The sequence below is a fragment of the Tachyglossus aculeatus genome, chromosome 8, assembly GCF_015852505.1.
Source record: "Tachyglossus aculeatus isolate mTacAcu1 chromosome 8, mTacAcu1.pri, whole genome shotgun sequence".
Classification (NCBI taxonomy): domain Eukaryota; kingdom Metazoa; phylum Chordata; class Mammalia; order Monotremata; family Tachyglossidae; genus Tachyglossus; species Tachyglossus aculeatus.
Genome location: NC_052073.1, coordinates 4,389,436 through 4,404,480, shown reverse-complemented (window position 1 = coordinate 4,404,480; position 15,045 = coordinate 4,389,436). Strand labels below are relative to the sequence as shown.

General features: G+C 48.3%; 1 protein-coding gene across 5 annotated transcripts in view; it reads left to right on the top strand.

Moving 5' to 3' along the window:
• The window catches only part of TCF12 (transcription factor 12), a 321,095-nt gene that overhangs the window by 136,852 nt on the left and 169,198 nt on the right, over positions 1 to 15,045 (top strand). For all 5 annotated transcript variants that reach the window (XM_038750651.1, XM_038750650.1, XM_038750654.1 and 2 more), the window contains exon 4: positions 13,750 to 13,852. In XM_038750651.1, the coding sequence (XP_038606579.1) occupies positions 13,750 to 13,852 (103 nt within the window). The remainder of the gene's footprint in view (positions 1 to 13,749; positions 13,853 to 15,045) is intronic.

Below are 15,045 nucleotides of genomic sequence, written 5' to 3'. Positions count from 1 at the left end.
TCTTTCTGTCTCCCCCTCTGACTTTCATTCATTTATTCGATTGTATTTATTGAGCGCTCACTGTGTGCTATATTAAGTGCTAGTATAATGATAAACAGACACATTCCCTGTCCACAGCGAGCTTGCGGTCTAGAGCGAGGGAGACAGACCTTAATATAAATAAGTAAATGACAGATATGAACATAAGTCTTGGGCTGGGAGAGGGGAAGAATCAATCAGTCGTATTTATTGAACGCTAACTGTGTGCAGAGCACTGTACTAAGCGCTTGGGAAGTACAAGTTGGCAACATAGGGACAAGAACAAAGGGAGTAAGTCAGAGTGACGCAGAGGAAAGTGGGGGCTCAGGGAAGGCCTAGACTGATACGGTTCACTCACTAGACTCTGTGAGCTCCAGGGGGGCCTGATTTATCTTGTATCTCCCCCAGCACTTAGTGCAGTGCTTGGAACATAGCGCTTAATAAATAGCACAATTATTGTTAGTATTATTATTACCCCTAGTGCCTAATGCAATCAATCAATCAATTGTATTTATTGAGCACTTACTGTGTGCAGAGCACTGTACTAAGCACTTGGGAAGTACAAGTTGGCAACATATAGAGACAGTCCCTACCCAACAGTGGGCTCATAGTCTAAAAGGGGGAGACAGAGAACAAAACCAAACATACTAACAAAATAAATAGAATAGATATGTACAAGTAAATTAAATAGAGTAATAAATATGTACCAACATATATACATATATACAGGTGCTGTGGGGAAGGGAAGGAGGTAAGATGGGGGGACGGAGAGGGGGTGCTCTGCACCCAGTAAGCTTTCAATAAATTCCACTGATTAATCAATTGACTGGCACCGGGAGATACCCTGAAAAAATAGACACTAAATCTACTATTTTTGTGTGCAGGAGCCCATTGCGGGCCAGGACTCCACATCAGTGGGATTCATTGAGCTACTGTGTGCAGAGCACTGTACTAAGCGCTTGGAGAGACAGTCCAACAGAGTAGGTAGACACATTCCCTGCCTACAGTGAGCTTACCGTCTACAGGAGGAGACAGGTGTTAATAGAGCCTGTTTTAGTTTGGTCTCTTCCCACCATCTTTTTCACTGAAAATACATCTGAATCTTGCATTTTCACACCAATGTCGTGTTTTGCCTGGATTGATAAGCAGCATGGCCTAGGGGTTAGAGCACGGACCTAGCGGTCAGAAGATCATGGGTTCTAATCCCGGCTCCATCACTTGTCTGCTGGGTGACCTTGGGCAAGTCACTTAACTTCCCTATGCCTCAGTTACCTCATCTGTAAAATGGGGATTAAGGCTGCGAGCCCCATGTGGGAAAGGGACTCATTATCTCCTATCTACCCCAGTGCTTAGAACAGTGGCTAGCACATAGTAAGTGCTAAACAAATACCATCATTATTATCATTATTAAGAGCCAAAGCCTTAGCGTGCGAATGAACTTCTCAAAATGTCTGAAGGGTTACCTTTGTCTGAATTTAGAGGCAGATGCTTTTCCATATAATAGTGGCTCGTGCCACCGTTGGACTCTGAATATTTGCTCTGACCACCCGCGGTTGATGATAAACCACACGACACAATCGCTCTTTGATGTTGCATGCATATGACCCACACAGGATGTGCACTTTGATAACGGAGTTATCGAAGTGCTCGTCCACACAACCCCTGGGACTGAGGCAATGTCAGCCTTTGGTTATTGATTTCCAGTACACTTCTCTAGGCCCTTAAGGCAAAAAATGAATACTCCAGCTGCACATAAGTTAGTGAGCAAGGGCAAAGCATTACCCTTTAAGGAAGGTTGCCCCTCTATAATGTAACAGAGATAGAATGGTGAAATGGATAGAGCTTGGGCTTGGGAGTCAGAAGGTCAGGGGTTCTAATCCTGGCTCCATCACATATCTGCTGTGGGACCTTGGGTGAGTCACTTCACTTCTCTGGGCCTCAGTTGCCTCATCTCTGAGACTCATATAGGACAGGAACTATGTCCAATTCGATTTGCTTGTATCCATCCCAGTGTCCATCACATAAGTGTTTAAGAAAGGCCATTATTATTATTATTATTATTATGTGGGACAGGGATAGTGTCCAACCTGATTAACTCCTATCTACCCCAGTGCTTAGAAGAGTGCTTGGCACCTGATAAGCACTTAACAATGACCATCATCACGATTAGTATAATTATTATTATTTTTATTATTATTATTATTTCCCCATTTGTGAAATGGGAAGGAAACAGCTGTTGCCCCTCCCTCTTTGATTGGGAACCCAGGTCGAAAGGGGACGGTGTCCCTCCTGATGAGCTTGTATCGGCCTCAGGCCTGAACATGGTGCTTGGTACATAGTAAACGCTTAATAAATGCCTTTTTAAAAATATAGTACTACCTACTATTATTGTTCTTATGACTATTAAAGACAGGGAGGCTCAGCCCCTCTTTGTGATGCCCTGTAGGGTAGTGGGCAACAAGAAGACCTCAGGGGCCCTGCCAGTGGGCCGGCACACTTGAACAATGAGTCTTTGATGCTTCGAGCCCCAAGTGGGAAGAAAAGCACCCGGCTTGTCTCCCTCAATCTCCCAAAGTTGCTTTTGAGTATTTGACTGGAAGCCGTTTGCAGAGACGGGCTGTCAAGTCACATTGCACAGAGAGATGGATCCGACTTTCTGCAGAATTAACAAGAGGAGCAGAAGCTATTGAAAGATCATTTACTGTGTGGTGGGGGGATGGGTTGGATTTCAAGGAACTGGGTTAAAGGGAGCTCTCTTGTTTTTATGGTATTTGTTAAGCCCGTACTCCGTGCCAGGCAGTGTACGAAACTCTGGGGTAGATACCAGCTAATCAGGTTGGACCCGATCCCTGTCCCACATGGGGCGCAAGGTCTTAATCCCCATTTTACAGATGACGGAACTGAGGCTCAGGGAAGTGAAGCGACTTGCCAACCGTCACAAAGCAGACAGGTGGTGGAGTCAGGATTAGAATCCAGGTCTCAGTGACTCCCAGCTCATCCTGTATCCACTGGGCCACACTACTTCTCCTGCCCATGATTGAGGGCCTGTGGTTTAGGGAGGCCAGTGTGTGTGTGTGTGTGTGTGCGCGCGCGCACGCACGTGTGTGTGTTTTTAGGGGGCGGGGGGTGGTCCCAGGAGAGAAAATTGTGGAGGGAGAGAGAGACCCAGAGCAGGAGACATCACCTGCCGTCTGTCCTGGTCTGAGCTGCTGAAGAAGAGGAAGAGTATTTGTTAAGCACTTAATATGTGACAGGACCCGTAGTCAGTCACAGTTGTATATATTGAGCTCTTACCTTGTGCAGAGCACTGTACTAAGAGCTTGGGAGAGTACAATGTAACAGACACCTTGCCTGCCCACAACAAGCTTTCAATCTAGAGGAGGAGATTGTACTAAGCACCGGGGTAGATACAAGCTAATCAGGTTGGACCCAGTCCATGTCCCACATGGGGCTCATGGTCTTAATCCCCCATTTTACAAATAAAATAACTGAGGCAGAGAACAACTGAAGCAACTGAGGTGGAGAGAAGTGACGTGACTCGGCCACGGTGATGCAGCGGATAAGTATTAGAACCCAGGTCAGGAGAAGCAGCATGGTGTAGTGGTTAGAGCACGGACCTGGGTTCTAATCCAGGCTCTGCCACTTGTCTGCTGTATGACCTTGGGTAAGCCCTTAACTTCTCTGGGCCTTACCTCCTATGTATAATGAGGATTGGGACTGTGAGCCCCATGTGGGACAGGGACTGTGTCCATCCCAATTTATTTGTACCCACCCCAGCGCTTAGTACACTGCCCAGCACTAGTAAGCACTTAACAAATACCATAATTATTATTATTATTGTAACTCCCAGAGCTGATGCTCTTGGTAGATTGGGAGCCTTGTATGGGACATAGACTGTGCTTCCTCTGATCATCTGGTATCCACAGCACATAGTAAATGCTTAATAAATGGCAATCAGTCGATCGGTCACTGGTCTGTATTGAGCGCTCACTGTAGGCGGGCACTGTACTAAGTGCTTTGGAGAGTACAACTCAACAATATAATAGATACATTCCCTGCCCACACAGCAGGGATTATATTAGAGATGAGAACCAAGGTTCTTCCGACTTCCAGGCCGTTGCTCTGTCCACTATGCCACACTGCTTCTTTTCTGCCTGTCCAAGGTCTGATTATGAGCAATAGTTCTGTAATGAATACCATTATTATTAGTACTAGTATCATCATCATCAATATCATTATCATTGATTTAGTTGGTGTGTTTCAAGCGATTCTCTCCCCACTCCTCACCCTCTCTCCTTCCTCTAGACTGGAGGCTCGTGTGGGCAGGGAATGTATTCGTTTATTGTTCCATTGTATTCTCCCAAGCATCTAGTACAGTGCCCAGCACCCAGTAAGCGCTCAGTAAATATGGTTAACTGACTGACTTATTCGCCGTACCCCCCATCTCGAGAGCTCTACAGTCATCTGGCTGTGGAAGGAAAGAATCTCACGAAGCAGAAGAAAAAGCAGGGAGATTTTAGCCCATTTGAGTGGGAGGAGGTTAGGCTGCTTTTCTTCATATTTCTCCCCGGTCGCATTTCATGCCAGAAAGGCCGAAAAGTTGCCATGGATTATTACTTTATAAACACTGGGACTTTTTTTATGATTCAACATGAGGTAGTCAAGAGAAATGATGGGAAATAGAGAAATCGGTGGAGGAAATGAAATCATAGGAGCCATGAGCCGTCTTCCAGGCCTTCAGCTTTGAGTGCCCTGCTTTGGTTTGTAGCTCACCGCAGCGATGTGGGCTGAGAGCATTCTCCTGGGCCCAGTCTTGTTGAGGAAAACCCGAGAAAGATCTAGAAGTGGACTGTGGTTTGGCGAGGGAAAGAGTGGATCAGAGACATGTCTAGCAGCACATCAGTGCTGCTGCTGCTGCTAGTAATCATAATAATAGTGATATTTGGTAAATGCTTGCTTTGTGCCAAGCACTGGACTACAGGCTGAGGTAGGTGTACTGTAAGCAGATCAGAAGCAGCCATGTCCCACATGAATCAGTCAATCAGTGAAGTTATGTTGGCAAGTTATGTTGCCAACTTGTACTTCCCAAGTGCTTAGTACAGTGCTCTGCACACAGTAGGCGCTCAATAAATGCGATTGATTGATTGATTTACTGAGCATTTACGGTGTGCAGAGCACTAGACTAATCACTTGGGAGTTTTTAATACAACAGAGTAGTGGATAGAGAAGCAGCGTGGCTTTGTGGAAAGAGCACGGGCTTGGGAGTCAGAGGTCATGGGTTCTAATGCCGGCTCTGCCACTTGTCTGCTGGGTGACCTTGGGCAAACCACTTAATTTCTCTGTGTCTCAGTTACCTTATCTGTAAAATGGGGATTGAGACTGTTAGCCCCACGTGGGACAACCTGGTTACCTTTTATCTACCCCAGTGCTTAGAACAGTGCATGGCACATAGCACTTAACAAATACCATAATCACCATCATCATTCTGCCCATAACGAGTTTACATTCTAGGGGGGAGATGGTCATTGAAGTAAATAAGGGAAATGACAAGGTGTAAGATGATAATTTTGGTGGTAATAATAATAATGATTATGGTACTTGTTAAGCGCCTACTATGTGTCAAGCACTGTTCTAAGCACTAGAGTAGATACAAGCTAATCAGGTTGAACTCAGTCCCTGTCCCCCATGGGGCTCACGATTTAATCCCCACTTTATAAATGAGGTCACTGAGGTCCAGGGAAGTGAAGTGAGTCACCGAAAGTGTCACAACAGACAAATGGCAGATTCGGGATTAGAACCCAGGTCCTTGTGACTCCCAGCCCTGTTCTCTATCCACAACACATATGTACGTATCTGTAATTTATTTATATTAATGTCTGTCTCCCCCTCTAAACTGTGAACTTCTTATGGACAGGGAGTGTGTCTGTTTATTGTTCCGTTGTATTCTCCCACGTGCTTAGCACAGTTCTGTGCACACAATAAGCACTTAATAAGTACAATCAAATGAATGAGTCATGCTCCTTCTCTGCACCGATCACCTTTGCTGGCCCTGGTGTGGCCTCAGATCCAGACTGATTCCCATTGTTCCCCAGATCCTGTTGACCAGAACTCCAGGAGAGGAACAAGACTCTTGGGAGTAACCGGGGAAATTCCCAGGAGTCCGGGCAGCTTCAGAGTTAGGTTGAAAACGGTGAGGGCTGGGGAGAAATCTTGGCAGAGAAGAGAACAAGAGCTTGCTTCAGAGATTCACACTGTTGCCCAGAATTTCACTGTGCCAAAGAGCAGTGCTTAGCCTGCTCTGGGTTCCTGGGGTTTGTTACTAGAGACAGAAGATAAAGTTTTGCGTTAAGGGCAGTTAAAAGGGGGGGGGGGGGGGGGGGGGAGTGTGTGTGTGTGTGTGTGTGTTTTGTTGTTTAAGTTGAGCTGAATTACAGAGAAGACTATCTGTTGGTACCGGGTGCGATAAGAGAATAGCATAAGGACCAGAAAAAAGAACTTCAATCAATGTACTTTTGTGTGTATTTTCTAGATTTTTATTTCCTCCTTTGTAACTTATTAACTCTGTGGTGTGGAAAATGAGACCTCTCTTTGTTCCGTTTCTACTTCAGTCAGTTCCCTGGGGCCTCCAGGACTTCGTCCTTACAAACAGAGGGGCTGCTGGGATGGTCCCCCCACACCCTTGGATTCCAGGTTTGGATAGGGCCGCCAGGAGCCCTGCATGTACTCGTCCGACTTTCCCCAGGAAAAGCTGTTGGGATGTGGGGTGGACATGGTTGTGCCGATTTAAGGGGCCCCACCCTCACCCTCTGACCAGAAGCAGAGAAGCTGCGAGACGTAGTGGCAAGCGCCCGGGCCGGGGCGTCAGAAGGACCAGGGTTCTCATCCCGGCTCCTCCACTTGTCCACTTTGTGACCATGGGCAAGTCTTTTCACTTCTCCATGCCTCAGTTCCCTCATCTGTGAAATGGGGATGAGCACTGTGAGCCCCTCGTGGGTCATGGATTGGGTTCAACATAATAATAATAATAATAATGATGGCATTTATTAAGCGCTTACTATGCGCAAAACACTGGTCTAAGTGCTGGGGAGGTTACAAAGTGGTCAGTTGTCCTAAAGGGCCCTCACAGTCTTTATCCCCATTTTACAGATGAAGTAACTGAGGCACACAGAAGTTGACTGGCCCAAAGTCACACAGCTGACAATTGGCAGAGCTGGGATTTGAACCCATGGCCTCTGACTCCAAAGCCCGGGCTCTTTCCACTCAGCCATGCTGCTTCCCATGATTATATATGGGACTCCATGATACAAACATGATTAGTTTTTATCTATCCCAGCGCTTAATACAATGCTTGCACGTAGTAAGTACTTCCTTAACAGATACCTTCTTCATCCTCATAATAATAATAATTATTATTCTCTGTGCCTCAGTTCCCTCATCTGTAAAATGGGGATGAAGACTGTGAGCCCCACGTGGGACATGGACTATGTCCAACCTGATTAGCTTGCATCTACCCCAACGCTTGGTTCAGTGCCTGGCACAAAGTAAGAGCTTATAAATACCATTTAAAAAACAAAAAAGCAAGGTTGGGGTTGCGGGGATGAATCTAAGTTATGGTGGCTGTCCTAAAGTCTCCAAACTTGGAAGCTGTTTGGCCCAAATAAGGCAGAGACAGCTTTATTTTATTAATAATAATACAAATAATGATAATACTTGTGGTATTTGTTCCTCTTGCTCAGCTTTCGCAGCTGAGCAAGAGGAACGCCATTCCGGGTCGTTGGTCGGTGATGGGGTGGAGAAAATGAAGGCACATTAGACTGAGCTTCATTCCACCAATCCCCCTCTCTCCATCTCTGATGAGGAACCTCTTAAACATGCCTCCGTTGGAAGTCGAGACCCTGAGACTTCCCCGTTCATCTTTTCGGTCTGCTTTTATTAAGTACACCGACATTTAGAGTATCTTTTCGATTTTAATGGTATTGCAACTTCCCGAGCCTAAACGAACGTGGTCAGTTTTATAACTGCCAGTGATACCTTGGTAATTGCTTGCTTGGTTTTTAAGAAGTTACAAAATATTTGCCAAGTGTACTCCAAGATGGAGAGATGCACGGTGCTTATTTTCTTGGTTTCAGTAGAAAATTCTCAAGTGAGCAGAGCTCCCAACTTCTTCCTCAAACCTGGAGAGATTTCAGTCTCGGGAGGGCTGATGTATTGGATCTGTGCGGCTCCACTGCCAACTGTGGAAATGTTATATTGCTGGAGTTGGCGAGAAATCTGATGGATTAAGGATAGTTCCCCATGAACTATCTCTCTGGAGATGTTGGTGTACAGGACCCTTCTGCTGTAGAGCAGCGGAGTCCCATGGGGCTCCCCAATTTCTCCTGTGGCATCGGTAATCCGCGACCTGAGCTTTGTGAACAGCCCCAGTTGTCTGAGCCTTCCATGCTAGGAAGCTGCATGGCCTAGTGGATTCCAGTCCTTGTACCAAAAAGGGCTCACAGTCTCAATCCCCATTTTTCTAGATGAGGTCACCGAGGCCCAGAGAAATGAATTGACTTGATCCAGGTCACACAGCAGAGAAGTACTCTCTCCGTACTGCGCTGGGCCCCGAGTAGGCATCCGGGACGGAAGATTGATTGAAATGAGAAAGCAGAGATGACTTGCATGTTCAGGGCAGCCCCGAGCTCCTACAGAGCTGCTCTGTGCTTACCTTCCCTGCCTGTTTTCCCCCAATAGGAAAGTTAGTTCAGATCAAACCTTTAAACACCCAAATTGAAAGCGAAACTTTCTGGTGGCATCTTAGGGTCGTTATTCGAGTCACAGCAGGGTTAGAACTTTGCAAATCAAACGAGTTCCTGTTTTCTTCCCCCGACGATGTCCGGTGGCTCTGTTTACTTGGTGGAAAAGTTTTGATTGATAACACGGTGCCGTTTGCAGCCGATCAGACAAGGCTCTCAGCGGTGATGGATCACTTGGAGACCGGTTGTCATATTAGCGGGCAGGGGATTGATGCCGGCAACTTCCCGAACAATGAAATGAGTGCAGAGCACTTAACGTATTTCATAATCCCCCCAAGGCTTTCCTGCCCTGCTCTCCCTCAGTAGATGGTACTGTCGAGCATTCGTAAATAGGATCAGATTCAATTGTCGTTTTAACCAAATTCAGGTATCGAACAGTTTCCTCCCATCTTGTTTGTGTGGAGAAACAATTTCTCCAGCCGTTAGTCTCTTGGTTGCTTTTCTGACAGCGGGACCTTTCGATTCCTTTTAACCCCCAGAATGGCCAACGAGGGCAACGGCGACTCACTAGAATGGTAGTCGGCTATTGTGTGTAGAGCCGGTGGCTTTTGCGGATGCAAACGATCTTAACAGGCATGATTCATGAGGCGGCAACTCCAGTTTTGAGTAGAGTGGCAGGCGGTCTTTTGTTTGCCTGCCGAACCCTACCTTTTCCTCTTTGTGCTCAGCCGAGTTCCCGACCATCTTAGAAACTTGACTCCAAACTTTTGCTGACGCGTTAGACCGGGGTGAAATAGAGAGCATTGAACTTTTGGACCTCAGATGCACCCCCGTCAACTGCAATCTGCCTGTAGGCAGGGATCGCGCCTACCAACTCAGCGGTCTCGTACCCTCCCAAGCGTGTAGTACAAGCACTCTTCACACAGTTAGAGCTCAGTAAAAACCACCGATGGATTGAGTCGTCCCACGTCCTGTTAAAGGTGTCCAAGTCTGCCGTTTGTGGATTTGAGGAGCATCTACTGGAAACCCACCCAGGAAACACTGTGGCTGACGGGCCCCGAGCAAAGCTGTGTTCCCCAGCTTTGGGCCGTGCAGCTAGACTGAAAGCTTGTTGTGGGCGGAGAATGTGTCTGTTATAGTGTACTCTCCCAAGCACTTAGTACAGTGATCCACGCACGGTAAGCGCTCAATACAATTGACTTACTAGGAAGTTTCTTTGGGAAGACAAGCTCCGAGGGTAAGACAGACCCTCGGGGCCCTGGGGGAGCAGCAGGAGAGAGTGGGGTGCTTCTGGCCCTGTTCTCTGCTCTCCACAGCATTCCTGGGGATAGATTGGAGGTATTCTTTGCCCTCCGTTCCCAGAACCAGATTTCTCCCTCGCCGCCCCCCCAAGTTGGAACATTTCCCACCAAAAGCATCTGACATCGAGGTGTCTGGAGCTGTTGGAATGGAAGGGCTGGTAATCCTGGCCCCGGTGGCCTGTCCGGGGCTGGAGTCGCCTCTCCCAGCTGGCATCCCCTCCGGTGATCTGGGCAGCCTGGGAATTTGGGAACGGATTTCTGGACCCTGACGGAGGCTTGATTTCCGGTGGGCGCAGTTGACCGAAGTCGGTCGTTCCAGAGATCGACACGCTGCTGACCTGTAATGTATTTATTTACATTAGTGTCTTTCTCCCCCTCTAGACTGCATACTCATTGTGGGCAGGGAAAGTATCTTGTTTATTGTTATACTGTCCTCTCCCAAGCGCTGGTACAATGCTCTGCACATGCTAAGTGCTCAATAAATACCATTGATTGACTAACCTGGGTCGGCTAGGGGGTCCGGGGCTGTCGGTGTCCTTGCCACAGGCCCTGAACGAAGATTTTCCCACTGGTCACCCAGCTCGGATCTGCCTTTCTAGGAGGTGGCCTATAAAGCACCGGCTTATCTTTGCAGCCTCAACCTCCTTGTAGTTCTCGGGGCAGCCGAGCACAAGTTCATTATTTTTCTTTTCCTAGGTTTACACGCTTCTTGGTAGAGATAACAATAATTCTTGGAACTGCACTTCAAGGATCTCGAAGTGTTTTGCAAACATAAGCTCATTTACCCACCCGGCCCCCTGTAGCAAGGAAAGAAACTGCGAACAGAGAGTAGACCACTTCTGATCGGCCCTTTCTTTGTCTTCCAGTAATATAGTTAACTGAGATCTGGGGTGATGATAAAAGCAGTCATATAGGGAGTATTTTGCTGGTTATATTTGTGCGTTTGTATTTGTGTGGGTGTATGCCTCTCCCTCCCTGTAAAAATGAGAGAGAAAGAGAGAGAGAGAGATCAAACACACGAGACATATAGAAAACGTAAGACTTTTTACTTGGATCATTTGAACCTGCAAGTCAACTCCATGTGGTGACCTCTGAAAGGAACCACCTGACCCCAGGGCAGGCAGCTGTTGCCCTCTCGGCCGCCCAAGCGGGAGACGGGCGCTGATTGTGGTTACCGCAGGACACTCCTGTGGTCATAACCAAGTTGTAAATGTCACCAAGACCGACTCCGAGCGTCTAGCACGTGCGTGGAGCCGTGACTGCGACGTCGATTAAAAAAAAAAAGGGAGCCAGAGATGCATCTGGGAGCAGGGGGACTCCCGGAAGATTACTTTGAAAGCAGAATTGCGGGCGGAGTTGTGACATGCATCCGTAAGCAATTGTAGTGATTTGACAGCTATTTAGCACCCAACTCCCAGCCCTTTGGTTGAACTGACAGCACACCCGCAAAGATAGTGAGACCGGTTTCAGCCCCATTAATGTCATCTTGAATGTTCGCCCGCAGTCTGGAAAATGATAAATGTTCCGTGATTGATGATTTTGCAGTCCCTGGGGAGGCTGGGGGGTTTCTGGTTGCTGTGAGCCTGAGTAATTCTTCCCCCTCGCTTGGGCCTCAAGCTGTAAGTTTTCCGAGCCCTTAGTATTCGTGGGGATCTTAAGCAGGCCAGGGCGCTGTGCTCACCAGGGAGACTGCCGTTCGATTCAGTGGTGGGCTAAATTGCCTCGAGGAAACAAATGCACTTTTGGAGAGGAGGAGAAGCAGCGTGGCCTAGGGGAAAGAGCACGGGCCTCGGAGTCAGAAGGTCGTGGGTTCAAACCTGGCTCCACCACTTGCCTGCTTTGTGATCTGGGGCAAGTCACTTCACTTCTCTGGGCCTCAGTGACCTCATCTTTAAATTGGGGTTTGAGACTGTGAGCCCCTCGTGAGACAGGGACTGTGTCCAACTCGATTTGCTTGTATCCACCCCAGTGCTTAGTACAGCGCCTGGCACATAGTAAACGGTCAATACCATCATTATTATTATTATTATTAGAAGATTGGGCTTCCCACCGCTCTCAGCCTGGAAGCAGGTGAGGAGGAACTTAGCGGACTTCATTCTGCCCGGCTCAGATCTCCTTGGCGCCACATTCTTCCACCGGGAAAGGGGACCCTGGCCTGTCCAGAGGGAAATTGGCTTTCATGCATATTGTGGGGTGGGGGTCCGGTAGAGGCCTGCTGCCGTGGCCCTGTGGCCTCACCCCCCCACCCCCACCCCCCCACATAGTGCTGGCCCCGACCCCGCTCTGGTGACAGTTCTGGCCTTGTTTCCCCTTCCTCCCGCTCCCCAGGCACATCGGATCAGCTCCCCCAGCTCCGGGAATGGGGGTGAATGAAGAGCTTGCATAGGAGTCTGTCCGGAAGTCCACATTATTCTCCCCTACCAGCCTGGTGGCCATACAGTTCTCTTCCTTTAATTCGGTCTTTGAGGATGCACAGATTCCCCGCCCATCTTACATCGACAGTGACCCACCCCCTCAGTGCATAGCCACTGTGGTCTCTGACTTTTTCTTGTGTGAGCAGAGAGACTAGAATCATCATTTCAAAAGCAGATGAGGAGCAGCGAGGCCTACTGGGAAGAGCAGGGGCCTCTGGAAGTCAAAGGACTCGGGCTCATTCATTCATTTATTCAATATTTATCGAGCGCTTACTATGTGCAGAGCACTGTACAAAGCACTTGGAAAGTACAATTTGGCAACAGAGACAATCCCTGCCCACAGTGCACTCACAGTCTAGAAGGGGGGAGACAGACATCAAAACAAGTTAACAGGCATCATATAAATAAATAGGATTATAGATATGTGAACATCAAAACAAGTAAACAGGCCTAAAACAGGCAGGTTCTAATCCCAGGTCTGCTGCTTCCCGGCTGGGTGACCTTGGGCAAGTCATTTCACTTCACTTCACAGGCCTCGGTTTCCTGATGTGTAAATTAGGGATTAAATATCTGTTCTCCCTTCTCCTTCAATTGGGAGCTCCCTGTGGGACAGGGACTGTGTCTGCCTTGATTATCTTATACCTACTTAGTGCCTGGCCCGTAGGAAGTGCTTGACAAAGACCACTGTTAGTATTTATTACTTCATGTGTAATAATGTGAGTAATGTAATAATAATAATGTGTAATAATAATTTAGACTGTGAGCCCACTGTTGGGTAGGGACTGTCTCTATATGTTGCCAATTTGTACTTCCCAAGCGCTTAGTACAGTGCTCTGCACATAGCGCTCAATAAATGCGATTGATGATGATGATGTGTGTTTCCAGCACATATCAATAGCCGGCTCCTACTCCTGTCCTTTCCCGTTTCCCCCCTCCACTCCTGCCCCGCAACCACAACGCCCTCAAAATTCCGGAAGCATTGACTTTGGGAATATGAATCACATCAGGGAACCCTCTGTCTCTCTTTGATTTTGTCTTTTCTGAACCCAGTCTCAGAAGGAGAGGAAAAGAAAAATCGAATTTGGGTAAAGAGCCCCCTCGTGCTTTTGAGAGCGAGGGCTTGGGGGGAGTGGGAAGAGAGGGTTGGAGAGACGGCGGCTCAAGCCAACTTTATTAGGAGTGACCAATTGCAAGTCTGTACATTAATTAGGAGAGTGTCATTACACTCAATTAGCAGCACTGCCAAATAATCCCTTTAATGCTCTGGTCTTTTTTCCCTAGGGTTTTGTAGACAGCCCTCATTACGGTGATCACTTGAATGACAGTCGATTAGGGGCGCACGAAGGATTGTCTCCGACACCTTTCATGAACTCGAATCTGATGGGTAAGTAGGTAATTCTCTGCAAATAGCCACCCCCCCTCCCCGCCCCTCCCCTCAAGCCCCTTTGGTCAGAAAGAGGTATTTTTCATCCCCTTGTCTGAGCCCGACACATCAGGCATCTGGAAGTGACCGGGTTTCTCATGGCAACGAGGCCTTTGCGGTCGGAGCTTCTGCCAGTGCAGCAAGATGCCCCAGAAGGGGCAGGCCTTGGCTCACAAAAGACCATTGTCCCAGGCGTCAGGAAGGAGGACCCTGGCGTCCTCGGCGGCTGCCCCGGAGGGAGCAGTCAGCCCACTGGAGCCCTCCAATTTCCTCCGGCCCAGGGGCGCGTGTTGTCCTTTGGGTGCTGGCCTCAAGTGGAGGTCTCTGGGAGGGTGGGGGAAGAGTTGGGGGGGCGTTCTTTATCACCTGGGTGTGAAGAGTTTCCTCCCTTTGAAATAGACAAGTCTCCACCGCCAATTTCTTTCTCGTTGTGGGTGGGGAAAGTGTCTACCAACTCTGTGGTGTTGTACTCTCCCAAGTGCTCAGTACTGTGCTCTGCCCATAATAAGCGCTCAGGAAATGCCATTTATAACGATGATGATCCTCCACCGTCGGATCCTGAAGCATTGGCACCGTCCGCGGGACCGTGGCTCCTGGGTGCTTTCAGGAAGGGAGGACCCGCTCTCCTCTGCCCCCTCCTCACCCCCAAGGGTGTCCCCACAACTCAATGTTAAAATGCACGGGGTGGGCAGAGCCCGGTTGTGAGGCCAAAGCCTCGTGTGGCCCACTTGGATCGGCGGCCCAGGGTTGGGCGGGGCCCGCGTCTAAATGCAGCGGGTTTTAGGGCGCTGGAGGTTGCTGCTGTAGTTATCTTTTGGACATGACCTATTTTGTGATCTTAGTATTGTCCTTTTAAGACACAGCCGTGCTAATCTAAGTGGATTACCTAAATCTAAATCCCGGGGGTCTGCAGTTTCTTCTGGAAATCTTTTTTGCTTCGCTCAGTCTTTGTTTACCTCCCTAATCGCCCGCAAAGTGTCGCAGCAGACGGAGCCCGACACGGTAATACAGATATTGCTAAAAGCCGGCATCCGTTCAATGACCGTACCGTATCTTCTGAATCATGGGAGCGCGACACCCCCTCCCAAAAAAGAAAATAATAATCCATCTCCTCATCCATGAAAGGATTGTCCGTTGGTCGCGGTGCCGTGAGG